The sequence below is a fragment of the Balaenoptera physalus genome (genome assembly GCF_965194825.1).
Source record: "Balaenoptera physalus genome assembly, chromosome: 7".
NCBI classification, from domain to species: Eukaryota; Metazoa; Chordata; class Mammalia; order Artiodactyla; family Balaenopteridae; genus Balaenoptera; species Balaenoptera physalus.
The window spans coordinates 88204279-88219762 of NC_138886.1; the positions used below are offsets into that span (position 1 = coordinate 88204279).

At 41.1% G+C, this 15484-nt stretch overlaps 1 protein-coding gene and 1 long non-coding RNA gene across 2 annotated transcripts in view; one reads left to right on the forward strand and one right to left on the reverse strand.

Moving 5' to 3' along the window:
- HSD17B3 (hydroxysteroid 17-beta dehydrogenase 3) overlaps nt 1-6786 on the reverse strand; it is an 86809-nt gene extending 80023 nt beyond the window's left edge. Inside the window, exon 1 of the mRNA XM_082469892.1 lies at nt 6634-6786. Coding sequence (XP_082326018.1) covers nt 6634-6781 — 148 coding nt within the window. The 5' untranslated portion in view covers nt 6782-6786. The remainder of the gene's footprint in view (nt 1-6633) is intronic.
- LOC309664555 overlaps nt 1-15484 on the forward strand; it is a 402660-nt gene that overhangs the window by 247567 nt on the left and 139609 nt on the right. The window lies entirely within an intron of this gene.

The window sequence follows — 15484 nt, forward strand, 5'->3', positions numbered from 1 at the left end:
CTGGTGGAGGGGACTACTGCCTGTGTTCTGGTGGATGAGGCTGGATCTTGTCTTTCTGGTGGGCACGTCCACATCTGGTGGTGTGTTTTTGGGGTGTCTGTGGCCTTATTATGATTTTAGGCAGCCTCTCTGCTAATGGATGGGGCTGTGTTCCTGTCTTGCTAGTTGTTTGGCATAGGGTGTCCAGCACTGTAACTTGCTGGCCGTTGAGTGAAGCTGGGTCTTGATGTTGAGATGGAGATCTCTGAGAGATTTTCGCTGTTTGGTATTACGTGGAGCTGGGACGTCTCTTGTGGACCAGTGTTCTGAAGTTGGCTCTCCCACCTCAGAGGCACAGCCCTGATGCCTGGCTGGAGCACCAAGAGCCTTTCATCCACACGGCTCAGTATAAAAGGGAGAAAAAATAGAAAGAAAGAAAAAAAGAGGATAAAATAAAATAAAATAAAGCTATTATAATAAAAAATAAGAAAAAAATTATTAAGAAAATATTTATTAAGAAGAAAATTTTTTATTTTTTAAAATAAAAAATAAGAAAAAAATTATTGGGCTTCCCTGGTGGCGCAGTGGTTGAGAATCTGCCTGCCAATGCAGGGGACACGGGTTCGAGCCCTGGTCTGGGAAGATCCCACATGCCACGGAGCAACTGGGCCTGTGAGCCACAATTACTGAGCCTGCGCGTCTGGAGCCTGTGCTCCACAACAAGAGAGGCCGCGATGGTGAGAGGCCCGCGCACCGCGATGAAGAGTGGTCCCCACTTGCCCCAACTAGAGAAAGCCCTTGCACAGAAACGAAGACTCAACACAGTCATAAATAAATAAATAAATAAATAAATAAAAGAACATGAATTTCTTTAAAAAAAAAAAAAAGCAAACTGGGCTATTCATTTCAGTAACAGTCAAGTGGTCTTAGTTTGCATTCAATTTCCAATCAGTTTCTCAATCTATTAAAAAAGAAAATTATTAAGAAAAAATTTAAGAAAAAAAATTTTTTTAATATTTTAAAATAAAAAAATTATTAAGAAAAAATTTTTTTAATTTTTTAAAAATAAAAAATAAAGAAACAATTATTACGAAAAAATGTATTAAGAAAAAGAATTTTTTATGTAAAAAATAATAATAAAACGGATGGACCAAACCCTAGGACAAATGGTGAAAGCAAAGCTATACAGACAAAAAACTCACCCAGAAGCATACACATATACACTCACAAAAATAGGAAAAGGGGAAAAATTAATATATCCTGCTCCCAAAGTCCACCTCCTGAATTTGGGGTGATTCGTTGTCTATTCAGGTTTTCAACAGATGCAGGTACATCAAGTTGTTTGTGGAGCTTTAATCCGCTGCTTCTGAGGCTGCTGGGAGAAATTTACCTTTCTTGTCTTTGTTTGCACAGCTCCCGGGGTTCAGCTTTGGATTTGGACCCGCCTCTCCGTGTAGGTCGCCTGAGGGCGTCTGTTCTTCGCTCACACAGGACAGGGTTAAAGGAGCAGCTGCTTCAGGGGCTCTGGCTCACTCAGGCCGAGGGGAGGGAAGGGTACGGATGCGGGGCGAGCTTGCTGCGGCAGAGGCCAACATGACGTTGCAGCAGCCTGAGGCGCGCTGTGCGTTCTCCTGGGGAAGTTGTCCCTGGATCATGGGACCCTGGCAGTGGCGGGCTGCACAGGCTCCCGGGAGGGGCGGTGTGGAGAGTGACCTGTGCTCGCACACAGGCTTCTTGGTGGCGGCAGCAGCAGCCTTAGCATCTCACGCCCGTCTCTGGGGTTCGCGCTGATAGCCGCGGCTCACGCCCGTCTCTGGAGCTTGTTTAGGCGGCGCTCTGAATCCCCTCTCCTCGTGCACCAGGAAACAAAGAGGGAAGAAAAAGTCTCTTGCCTCTTTGGCAGCTGCAGACTCTTCCCCGGACTCCCTCCCAACTAGCTGTGGTGCGCTAACCCCTTCAGGCTGTGTTCACGCAGCCAACCCCAGTCCTCTCCCTGCGATCCAACTGAAGCCCGAGCCTCAGCTCCCAGCCCCGCCCGCCCCGGCGGGTGAGCAGACAAGCCTCTCGGGCTGGTGAGTGCTGCTCGGCACCAATCCTCTGTGCGGGAATCTCTCCGCTTTGCCCTCTGCACCCCTGTGGCTGTGCTCTCCTCCGTGGCTCTGAAGCTTCCCCCCTATGCCACATGCAGTCTCCGCCCACGAAGGGGCTTCCTAGTGTGTGGAAACCTTTCCTCCTTCACAGCTCCCTCCCACTGGTGCAGGTCCCGTCCCTATTCTTTTGTCTCTGTTATTTCTTTTTTCTTTTGCCCTACCCAAGTACGTGGGGAGTTTCTTGCCTTTTGGGAGGTCTGACGTCTTCTGCCAGCATTCAGTGGGTGTCCTGTAGGAGCAGTTCCACGTGTAGATGTATTTCTAATGTATCTGTGGGAAGGAAGGTGATCTCCGCGTCTTACTCTTCCGCCATCTTGCCCAGACCCCAATGATAGCTCTTTTATTAAAACTTTCCTGATCTTCCCATTGGCCAAATCAAGGCTCAGCTAGGAAAGATGCATTCCAAGCTCACTCACATGTTTGTTGCTGGGTTAATTACATCCCCACCACACACATACACAGCTGTTCCTTGACATGTGGGCCTCTTAATAAAACAGCTCAGAAAATGGCAGCTTGCTTCATCAGATCAAGCAAATGAGAAGAGTCAGAGCAATAGAGAAAGAGAGAAGCCACACTCTTTTGTAACCTAATCTTAGAAGGACCCACCCATTACTTTTGCTGTATTCTATACATGAGAAGCTAGCTCACATTCTAGGTGCAGCCCACATTCAAAGGGAGGAGATTATACAAGGAAGTGAATATAAAGAGGCAGGCATTGTGATCCATTTCAGAAGCTACCCACCACATATACATACTATATGATGCCATTTAGAGGCAAACCTAATCTTCAGTAAAATAAATCCAAACACTGGTTTCTTGGTAGAGGTGCAGTGATTGATTGGTTAGGGTCATAAGGAACTTTTCCATGGTGATGCGGATGTTCTGTATTTTGATAAGTATGTGTGTTCGTGGGAGTACAACTTTATCAAAACTCATGTACAGTACACTTAAGGTCTGTGTAATTTATTGAATGTAAATTGTACCTCAGTTTAAGCAAATTTTATCCTACAGTTTTTTTTTTGTTTTTTGTTTTTTTTAAATCATTGAAAGGCTCCACATTCTTTTTTTTTTTTTTTAAATCCCACATTTGTTTATTTATTTTTGGCTGTGTTGGGTCTTCGTTTCTGTGCAAGGGCTTTCTCCAGTTGTGGTAAGCGGGGGCCACTGTTCATCGCGGTGCACGGGCCTCTCACTATCGCAGTGTCTCTTGTTGCAGAGCACCGGCTCCAGACGCGCAGGCTCAGTAGTTGTGGCCCACGGGCCCAGCTGCTCCGCGGTATGTGGGATCTTCCCAGCCCAGGGCTCGAACCCGTGTCCCCCGCATTAGCAAGCAGACCCTCAACCACTGCACCACCAGGGAAGCCCCTACAGTTTTTTTTTTAAAGGGTGGATAACTTAGTCTTCCATATTACCAGAAATGGAAGTATGTAGTAGTTCACTTGTGTGCTTGCTTTTAAACCAAAGTTCCCACCTTTACTTTTTTTTTTTTTTTTTTTTTTGCTGTGCTGGGCCAGATCTTAGTTTCCCAACCAGGGATGGAACCCATGCCCCTTGCAGTGGAAGCACGGAGTCCTAACCACTGGACCACCAGGGAATTCCCCCACCTTTATTTTTCAACATCAAAAAATGTATTCAACTCCACTTAATAGATTGAGAAATTACCTGTCAATATCTGACTATGAATTCAGAAAAGATTTCAAATAAATTCGTATTTCACTACTCACAAGAGTACCTCAATGTATTTGAAAATTAAATTCTTCAATGTGGAGACCTGTTATTTTCTCCAGTCTGTTAGCTGTTGTTTTCTTCCCACTGAAGAAATGTAACTGAATGTGTTATGTTATTATAGCAATAAACATTTACTCCAATGTAAAGCTTTTAAATACTTTTTTTGTCTTTTAAAATTTTTTATTACACTTTTTATATTTTAAAAACAAGTGTATAAGCTGGAAAGCCATCATAAGTATACTTACGTCAGCAAATTTTTTTAATGTTTGATTTTTTTTATTGAGGTATAATTGACATATAACATTATATTAGTTTCAGGTATACAACATAATGATTCAGTGTTTGTACACATTGCAAAATAATCCATCACCATACATAAGTTACAAAATTTTCAAAAATTTTTTTCTTATGTGAGATCTAGCCTCTTAGCAACTTCCAAATATGCAGTGCAGTATTATTAACTATAATCACCATGCTGTGCATTACATCTCCATAACTTATTTATTTTATAACTGGATGTTTTTATACCTTTTGACCCCATTTCACCCACCCCCATCCCACTGCCTTGGCAACCACCAATATGTTGGCTGTAAATACATTATTTTTATAGTTCAATAAATAGTAACAAAAATTTTCCTTGCCATACATGTCTAGCAACTCTACATGGTATGGAGATAAAATAGTTTGAGAACTAGGCCTCTAGAGCTGAAATCAAAAACTCAAATGCCTACAGTCAAGGCAGAGAAGTAACATAAATTAATGAAGTAGGCCAGGCACCTTAATCTGTATTCTTTCAACACAGGCACAGAGTAGGTATAATTTCTATTTCCACAAACAAATACAAACGTTGTCTCTCCTGATTCAGCTATCATTTTCCTCCTATCCTCTCAACTCTGTTTTAAGGAAACAACACTACAAGCACACTGATGGAAGGCCAACATGGCCACACCACTGGCAACACAGAGAATGGTGGAGAACATGACAAAATTAAAACTGCCCCCTCGAACTCAGTGCCAGCAGACTGTTGTCCTGTGGAAATTCTGGCCCAGCTGGCAAGTTGTGATTTCTTTCAAGTGATGCTAGAAATCCAGTTTCTAATGTGAAATTTCTCAATTTTTATAAAAAATTTTATTTAAATGACAGAGCTGGAATATAAAGCAACAAACTCAAAAAACATTTTAACACTGCATAGACGTAAATAAAACATATCTCTAATCTCTAATTGTCCTTAGGACAATTTCCAGAGACCTTAAACGGTTTTTATAGTTTTTTCTACTTTCCCTTGTCTCACCGGAGAGTGGGCCCACAGAGCATCTCATGCTGCTGCCCCACCTTTCCATAAACTTAACATCACGTTTCAGGTAAGCAGAATTTGAAGAACAAGGTTGAGTACTCTGACACAATTGACGAGGCACATCTCTGTTCTGATCTTTGAATGAAGAGGATGTGGCAGTGAAGCCTAGCTATCCTGTCCCATTGTCTCTCCCTTCCCTTCCTTTTCCCTCCCTTTTCCTCCCCTTCCCTTCCCCTCTCCTCTCCTTCCTTTCCCTCTCCCTCTTTCTCCCTCTAGCTGCAGACAGTTGACCACACCGGGTGGAGGATGATGCCTTCCCACCAGGTAGCAGATGTAAAAATTTCCCCGGGCTTATCTATACCCATATAGGAGCAAGCCTCCGCTGGTACTAAGGCCAAAAATGGAACAACTTCTTGAGGAAACATATTAATCTGGAATTTTTTCTTTCTCTCTAAGGCAGGGGTCCTTACTATTTTCAGTGCCATAAACTACAACAGCAGTCTAGGGATGGCTACAGACTCCTTCTCCAAATAATGTTTTTAAATACATGAAATAAAATACATAAAATTATAAAGAAAACCAGTTACCATAAAAAGTTACTGCAATATTTTCTAAATATGATGTACTAAAAATATTCTTCTTTATGAACATATTAAATAACAAGAACTAGTGGAGGCACTAATAACTACCAGATTACTGAGCAGCACATAAATGATTTTCTACAAAAACTATAAAGTGATATGAAAGTATTTCAATTTCTATTGATAACAAAGTCACAAGCACAGCCAATATTACTGTGGTCTTGCCTACATTCAAATGAAAAGAAATGCTAAATTTTGGTTAGGGAAAATCAAGATGTATTCTTTCCCCATCCAAGTTCACCAGTCCACTAAATTCTGTGAACCCCAGGTTATGAACCCTTGGTACTAAAAATATGGTCTGGGCCAAAAGTCTGGGGTAGTGCTTCTCAAATCACCTGGGTAAAAATGCAGATTCCTATTCAGTGTGTGCACCCTGATATTCTGCATTTGTAACAAGCCCCAGGTAATGCGATGTTCTGGTCCAGGTCACATTGGAGAGAAAAGGTTCTGAGACTTATCATGGGGGACCTCAACCTGGAGTGGAGGTGAGAGTCAGAGGCACACAGATGGTATTCCCTGACTGTGAGAGTCCCCAGGAATGGCTTGGGGTTTCTGGTTTCATCCTAAAGAGGCATGCTTTGTTTTACCATGTGCTTCAGTATCTAATGACAGAAAGAGAACTTGGACATTCTGAGCGCTGGGTGCCCTCAGTTTCCCAAAGCTACCACGGAGTAGCAGCTACTGGTCAGCTAAATCGCTGACCCTTGGCAAGTCCCAGCACTCAAAATGTATGCACAGGTACACATATCCATTCAAAGAAAACAGAAATTACTCACAAGTCATAAAAATGACTCACCAAGACTGAAAAGTTGACACGATGATGCAAAAGGAAAAACGTCACTAAAGTCTCTGAAAGTATTGACATATGTACCTTTGCCATTTTCCTGAGAGCACAGAAAATATATATAAATTAAAATAATATGTAATATATAAATATACAATAATAATAATATATAAAATATATAACTCTTCTCTAAACTAGGTTTCATTCTTTAGACAAACTCAGCTGTCACAAAACTCCAGTGCCCCTGTACTTGTACTTATATATCTAATATATAGAAAAATATTAAAACAGCAAGAAAAAGTCCAAGTTAACAAATGTCACTGTTTTTAGCAGTAAAATAGCCAGACATAAGCAAAATATCAAGAATATTAAACTAATTTTCCTTGTTCCATCCAGAATGGTTTTTATTTATTTATTTATTTTTTTTAAAGAAATCCAGAGACCTGGGGCACGGGGCTACATTTCTTCTTTAGCCTCCTTGGAACTCATGGATCCCTTTCGCACCACCTCTCTGCATCCAGCAGTCTCAGCTAACCTTAATTCAAAAGCCAGATTGGCACTACCATAAACCTCCCACCACGGGAATCTGGTTCTGTAGAGGAAGAGCAGAAATCGCAAGTTTCAACCCAGCTGCAAGGACTGCTGGACTGTTCTTAGGGTGCCCTCTGCTGGCCACACATGGAAGCAGAAGTCTTTCCACACTGGTAAAAAGAAAGGGTCATTTAAGGCCAAGTATTTGAGGTGACTGCAAAAGAAAAACATTTAAATAAGAATCCCATTCCAGGGCATTCTGGCTATTAAAACAAAAGACTGACCATATTAAGACTTTAGAAAAACACAAAAGCATCTTCCCTTAAGAATTCTAAAAATGAAAATTAGAAAAAAAAATTTTGGAAGAAAGCAAATCTTGTTTTTGTTTGTTTAATATTTATTTATTTATTTATTTGGCTGCGCCGGGTCTTAGCTGCGGCATGCGGGATCTTTGCTGAGGCATGAGGGATCTTTAGTTGGGCATGAGGGTTCTAGTTCCCTGACCAGGGAATGAACCCAGGCCCCCTGCATTTGGAGTGCGGAGTCTTAACCACTGGACCACCAGGGAAGTCCCTGTTTTTGTTTGTTTTGTCACTGAAAAAAATGAGGAGTTGATGTTTACATTTTTCAAGTCTTACCACTTTTGGTCCCTGGGTTTCAGAAATGATGTTGATGATGCAAGAGAAGGTGGTTACACAGTTTGGGAGCCCCAAGGTAATACTCTAGAAGCCTTTTAAAAGTAAACTCAAACAGGGGGCAGAGTCAAGATGGCAGAGTAGGAGGACATGGAGTTTGTATCTCCTCACAGGCAGCCTTCCGAGGGAGCACCTACTGGGCACTTGTGGGAGACTTCAGACACCTAAAGGGATGGGAGGAATCCCCACGCAACCAGGTAGGATGTGAAAGGGAAGGAGGTGGGGGAAGAAGGGTGGAGGCAGGATTGGACCAGCGCCCCTGACAGGGGGGCTGCGGGAGAAGAGATATTCCCACACTCAGAGGGGCCCACTCACAGTGAGGGGATCAGCAGGGATGGAGAGGAACTTTTGAGGGATCACGGGATCAGAGGGGAAAGTGGCCAGGATCTCCCCTGCATGCTTGGGCCCCAGCGAGCCTGCTGGGCTCAAGGCCTGGGCGTCCCCAAGGCCCACTCCAGCCACACGTATCCTGGGCCTGAGTCCCCCACAAAGCCCCCTCTGGCAGAGCAGGTTCCAGGCCTGAGCGCCACCCCCACCAAGGCCTCCTCTGGCTCTACAGGTCCAGGAGGGCCAAGCACTGCCCCCCTTCCAAGGCTCCTCCTGCTGTGCTGGCCCCTGTGGGCATGCCTGTGGAGGCCTGCACCCTAGCTGGCCCGCGCAGGCACGTGTGCTCCAGGCCAGCTTCAGGAGCAGATGCTGGTGAAAGGAATGCGCACAGAGGTGGGGTTGACGTGCCGGGTCCAGAGGCCTAACTAGAGGTCTTTAAGGGCCTACTGGGGTGGCGGGGGCTGGCTGTGGCTCACTGTGGGGGCAAGGACACTGAGAGCAGAGGCACCAGGGAGTGTGTTTTTTATTTTTTTATTCTTATCTTTTAACTTTTAATTTTATTTTATTTTTTGCTGTTGTGGTTCTGTTTTGCCTTCTTGTTATTTCATTTTCATTTCTATTTTTTCTAATATATTTTTAATCTTTCTAACTTTATTTTTTATTCTTTGTTATCGTTCTGCTCTTTTTTGTTTGTTGTTTTATTTTTTGTTTTTTGCTGTGCCACGCAGCTTGCAGGGTCTTGGCTCCCAGGCTGGGGGTTGGGCCTGAGCTCCTGTGGTGGGAGTACTGAGTCCAAGCCACTGGACTAACAGCGAACTTAAGGCCCCAGGGAATATTAATCAGTGTGAGGTCTCCCGGAGGTCCTCATATCAGCACCAAGACCCAGCTCAACCCAACTGCCTGCAAACTCCAGTGCTGGACATCTCAGGCCAAACAACCAGCAAGACAGGAACACAGCCCCACTCATCAAAAAAAAGTGAAATGACAAAAAAAATATGTTCTAGATGAAGAGCAAGGTAAAAACCTACAAGACCAAATAAATGAAGAGGAAACAGGCAATCTACCTGAAAAAGAATTCAGAGCAATGATAATAAAGTTGATCCAGAATCTCGGAAATAGAATGGAGGCACAGATCGAGAAGATACAAGAAATGTTTAACAAGGACCTAGAAGAACTAAAGAACAAACAATCAGTGATGAACAATACAATACCTGAAATGAAAAATACAATAGAAGGAATCAATAGCAGAATAACTGAGGCAGAAGAATGAATAACTGAGCTGGAAGATAGAATGGTGAAAATAACTGCCAAGGAGCAGAATAAAGAAAAAAGAATGAAAAGAAATGAGGACAGTCTAAGAGACCTCTGGGACAACACTGAATGCACCAACATTCGAATTATAGGGGTCCCAGAAAAAGAAGAGAAAGAGAAAGGGTCTGAGAAAATATTTGAAGAGATTATAGTCGAAAACTTCCCTAACATGGGAAAGGAAATAACCAACCGAGTCCAGGAAGCACAAAGAGTCCCATACAGGTCAAACCCAAAGAGAAACACACTGAGACACATATTAACCAAACTAACAAAAATTAAACTCTAAACTCAAAGAAAAAATATTAAAAGCAGCAAGGGAAAAAGCAAAAAATAACATACAAGGGAATCCCCATAAGATAATCAGCTGACTTTTCAGCAGAAACTCTGCAGGCAAGAAGGGAGTGGCAGGATATATTTAGTGTTGAAAGGGGAAAACCTATAACCAAGATTACTCTACCCAGCAAGGATCTCATTCAGATTCGATGGAGAAATCAAAAGCTATACAGACAAGCAAAAGTTAAGAGAATTCAGCACCACCAAACCAGCTTTACAACAAATGCTAAAAGAACTTCTCTAGGTGGAAACACAAGAGAAGGAAAAGATCTACAAGAACAAACACAAAACAATTAAGAAAATGGTAATGGGAAAACACACATTGATAATTACTGTAAATGTGAACGGATTAAATGCTCCAACCAAAAGGCAAAGACTGGTTGAATGGATACAAAAACAAGACCCACATATATGCTGTCTACAAGAGACCGACTTCAGACCTAGGGACACATACAGACTGAAAGTGAGGGGATGGAAAAAGATATTCCATGCAAATGGAAATCAAAAGAAAGCTGAAGTAGCAATACTCAAATCAGATAAAATAGACTTTAAAATAAAGACTGTTGCAAGACACAAGGAAGGACACTACATAATGATCAAGGGATCATTCCAAGAAGAAGATATAAGAATTATAAATATATATGCACCCAACATAGGAGCACCTCAATACATAAGGCAAATGCTAACAGCCATAAAAGGGGAAATCAACAGTAACACAATAATAGTAGGGGACTTTAACACCCTACTTTCACCAATGGACAGATTATTCAGACATGAAATTAATAAGGAAACACAAGCTTTAAATGACACAATAGACCAGACAGACTTAATTGATACTTATAGGACATCTGAAAGCAGGAGAATACACTTTCTTCTAAAGCACACATGGAACATTCTCTAGGATAGATCACATCTTGGGTCACAACTCAAGCCTTGGTAAATTTAAGAAAATTGAAATCATATCAAGCATCTTTTCCAAACACAACACTATGAGATTAGAAATCAATGACAGGTGTGGACTTCCCTGGTGGTGCAGTGGTTAAGAATCTACCTGCCAATGCAGGAGACACGGGTTCTATCCCTGGTCTGGGAAGATCCCACATACCGCGGAGCAACTAAGCCCATGCACCACAACTACTGAGCCTGTGTTCTAGAATTTGCAAGCCACGACTACTGAGCCTGCATGCAACAACTACTGAAGCCTGTGTGCCCTAGAGCCCATGCTCCACAACAAGAGAAGCTATCACAAGGAGAAGCCCACGCACCACATCGAAGAGTAGCCCCCACTTGCTGCAACTAGAGAAGGCCCGCAGGCAGCAACAAAGATGCAACACACCAAAAATAAAAAATAAATAACTAAAAAAAAAAAAAAGGAAAACAACTGCAAAAAATACAAACACATGGAGGCTAAACAATACACTACTAAATAACCAAGAGATCACTGAAGAAATCAAAAAGGAAATCAAAAATTACCTAGAAATAAATGACAATGAAAACACGATGACCCAAAACCTATGGCATGCAGCAAAAGAAGTTTTAAGAGGGAAGTTTATAGCAATACAAGCCTACCTCAAGAAACAAGAAAAATCTCAAATAAACAATCTAACCTTACACCTAAAGGAACTAGAGAAAGAAGAACATACAAAACCCAGAGTTAGTAGAAGGAAAGAAATCATAAAGATCAGAGCAGAAATAAATGTAATAGAAACAAAGAAAACAATAGCAAAGATCAATAAAACTAAAAGCTGGTTCTTTGAGAAGACAAACAAAATTGATAAACCATTAGCCAGGCTCATCAAGAAAAAGAGGGAGAGGACTCAAATCAATAAAATTAGAAATGAAAAAGGAGAAGTTACAACAGACACCACAGAAATACAAAGCATCCTAAGAGACTACTACAAGCAACTCTATGCCAATAAAATGGACAACCTGGAAGAAATGGACAAATTCTTAGAAAGGTGTAACCTTCCAAGACTGAACCAGGAAGAAATAGAAAATATGAACAGACCAATCACAAGTAATGAAATTGAAACCGTGATTAAAAATCTTCCAACAAACAAAAGTCCAGGACCAGATGGCTTCACAGGTGAATTCTATCAAACATTTAGAGAAGAGCTAACACCCATCCTTCTCAAACTCTTCCAAAAAATCGCAGAGGAAGGAACACTCCCAACCTCATTCTACGTGGTCACCATCACCCTGATACCAAAACCAGACAAAGATATCACAAAAAAAGAAAATTACAGACCAATATCACTGATGAACATATACACAAAAATCCTCAACAAAATACTAGCAAACAGAATCCAGCAACACGTTAAAAAGATCATACACCATGATCAAGTGGGATTCATCCCTGGGATGCAAGGATTCTTCAATACACGTGAATCAATCAGTGTGATACACCATATTAACAAATTGAAGAGTAAAAACCATGTGATCCTCTCAATAGATGCAGAAAAAGCTTTTGACAAAATTCAACACCATTTATGATAAAAACTCTCCAGAAAGTAGGCATAGAGGGAACCTACCTCAACATAATAAAGGCCATATATGACAAACCCACAGCAAACATCATTCTCAATTGTGAAAACCTGAAAGCATTTCCACTAAGGTCAGGAGCAAGACAAGGATGTCCACTCTTACCAATATTATTAAACATAGTTTTGGAAGTCCTAGCCATGGCAATCAGAGAAGAAAAATAAATAAAAGGAATCCAAATTGGAAAAGAAGCAAAACTGTCACTGTTCGCAGATGACATGATACTATACATAGAAAATCCTGAAGATGCTACCAGAAAACTACTAGAGCTAATCAATTAATTTGGTAAAGTTGCAGGATACAAAATTAATGCACAGAAATCTCTTGCATTCCTATACACTGACAACAAAAGATCAGAAAGAGAAATTAAGGACAATTCCATTTACCATTTACCATTGCAACAAAAAGAATAAAATACCTAGGAATAAAGCTACCTAAGGAAGCAAAAGACCTGTACTGAGAAAACTACAAAATACTGATGAAAGAAATCAAAGATGACACAAACAGATGGAGAGATATACCGTGTTCTTGGATTGGAAGTATCAATATTGTGAAAATGAGTACCCTACCCAAAGCAATCTACAGATTCAATGTAATCCCTATCAAATTACCAATAGCATTTTTCACAGAATTAGAACAAAAAATTTTACGATTTGTATGGAAACACAAAAGACCCCAAATAGTCAAAGCTACCTTCAGAAAGAAAAACAGAGCTGGAGGAATATCAGGCTCTCTGACTTCAGACTATACTACAAAGCTACAGTGATCAAAATCCCTACAGTGGTAGTGACTTCCCTGGTGGTGCAGTGGTTGAGAATCTGCCTGCCAATGCAGGGGACACGGGTTTGATCCCTGGTCCGGAAAGATCCCACATGCCACGGAGCAGCTAAGCCCATGCGGCACAACTACTGAGCCCGAGTGGTCACAACTACTGAAGCCCGTGTGCCTAGAGCCCATGCTCCACAACAAGAGAAGCCACCGCAATGAGAAGCCCACGCACCACAACGAAGAGTAACCCCCACTTGCTGCAACTAGAGAAAGCCCACATGCAGCAACGAAGACCCAATTCAGCCAAAAATAAATAAATAAATAAATTTACAAAAAAAACAAAAGAAAAGAAAGACAGTACGGTACTGGCACAAGAAGTATAGATCAGTGGAACAGGATAGAAAGCCCAGAGTTAAACCCACATACCTATGGTCACCTAATCTATGACAAAGGAGGCAAGAAAATACAATGGAGAAAAAACAGCCTCTTCAATAAGTGGTGCTGGGAAAACTGGATAGCTACATGTAAAAGAATGAAATTAGAGCACTACCTAACACCATACACAAAAATAAACTTAAAATGGATTAAAGACCTAAATGTAAGACCAGACACTATATAAAACTCTTAGAGGAAAACATAGGAAGAACACTCGATGACATAAATCACAGCAAGATCTTTTTTGACCCAACTCCTAGAGTAATGAAAATAAAAACAAAAATAAACAAAGGGGACCTAATGAAACTGAAAAGCTTTTGCACAGCAAAGGAAACCATAAACAAGAGGAAAAGACAATACTCAGAATGGGAGAAAATATTTGCAAACGAAGCAAATGACAAGGGATTAATCTCCAGAATATACAAACAGCTCATGCAGCTCAATATCAAAAAAACAAACAACCCAATCAAAAAATGGGTGGAAGACCTAAATAGACATTTCACCAAAGAAGACATACAGTTGGCCAAGAGGCACATGAAAAGGTGCTCAACATCACTAATTATTAGAGAGATGCAAATCAAATCTACAATGAGGTATCTCCTCACACCAGTCAGAGTGGTCATCATCAAAAAATCTACAAACAATAAATGCTGGAGAGGGTGTGGAGAAAAGGGAACCCTCTTGCACTGTTGGTGGGAATGTAAATTGATACAGCCACTATGGAGAACAGTATGGAGGTTCCTTAAAAAACTAAAAATAGAACTACCATATGACCCAGCAATCCCCCTACTGGGCATATCCTAAGAAAACCATAATTCAAGAAGACACATGCACCCCAGTGTTCACTGGAGCACTATTTACAACAGCCAGGACTTGGAAGCAACCGAAATATCCATCGACAGATGAATGGATAAAGAAGATATGGTACATATATACAATGGAATATTACTCAGCCATAAAAAGGAATGAAATTGGGTCATTTGTAGAGATGTGTATGGACCTAGAGACTGTCATACAGAGTGAAATAAGTCAGAAAGAAAAAAACAAATATTGTATATTAATGCATATATGTGGAATCTAGAAAAATGGTACAGATGAACGTATCAGCAAAGCAGAAATAGAGACACAGATGTAGAGAACAAACGTATAGACATCAAGGGGAGAAAGGAGGAGTGGGATGAATTGGGAAATTGGGATTGACATATATACACTACTATGTATAAAGTAGATAACTAATGAGAACCTGCTGTATAGCACAGGGAAATCTACTCAGTGCTCTGTGGTGGCCTAATGGGAAGGAAATCCAAAAAGGAGGGGATATATGTATACATATAGCTGATTTACTTTGCTGTACAACAGAAACTAACACAACATTGTAAAGCAATTATACCCCAATTTTAAAATAAACTGAAAAAATAAAGAACTCCTACAACTCAACAACAAAAGAACAAACAACCCAATTCAAAAATGAGCAAAGGATTTGAATAGACATTTCTCCAAAGAATATGTACAAATGGCCAACAAGCACATGAGAAGATGCTCAACATCACTAACCATCAGTGAAATGTAAATCAAAACTACAATGAGATATCACTTCACACCCATTAGCACACCTACTACTACTACTACCAAAAAAAAAAAAAAAAAGGGATTTCTCCACATCCTCACCACAACAAGTGGTGAGGATGTGGAGAAATTGGAATCCCCGTGCACTGTTGGTGGGAATATAAAATGGTGCGGCTGTGGTCATGTGTTACCGTGAAAAACAAATGATGGGGTTTGGAGAGCTTCCAGTTGATGAACACATTGATGTGCTGGGAGTGGGGCACACCTGGAGGAGTCGTGGAAGTGCCAAACCATTTCCCACATACCTTGTCCTATGCATTTCTTCCCTTTGGCTGTTCCTGAGTTGTCTGCTTCATAATAAACTGGCAGTAGAGAGTAAAGCACTTCCCTGAGTTCTGTGA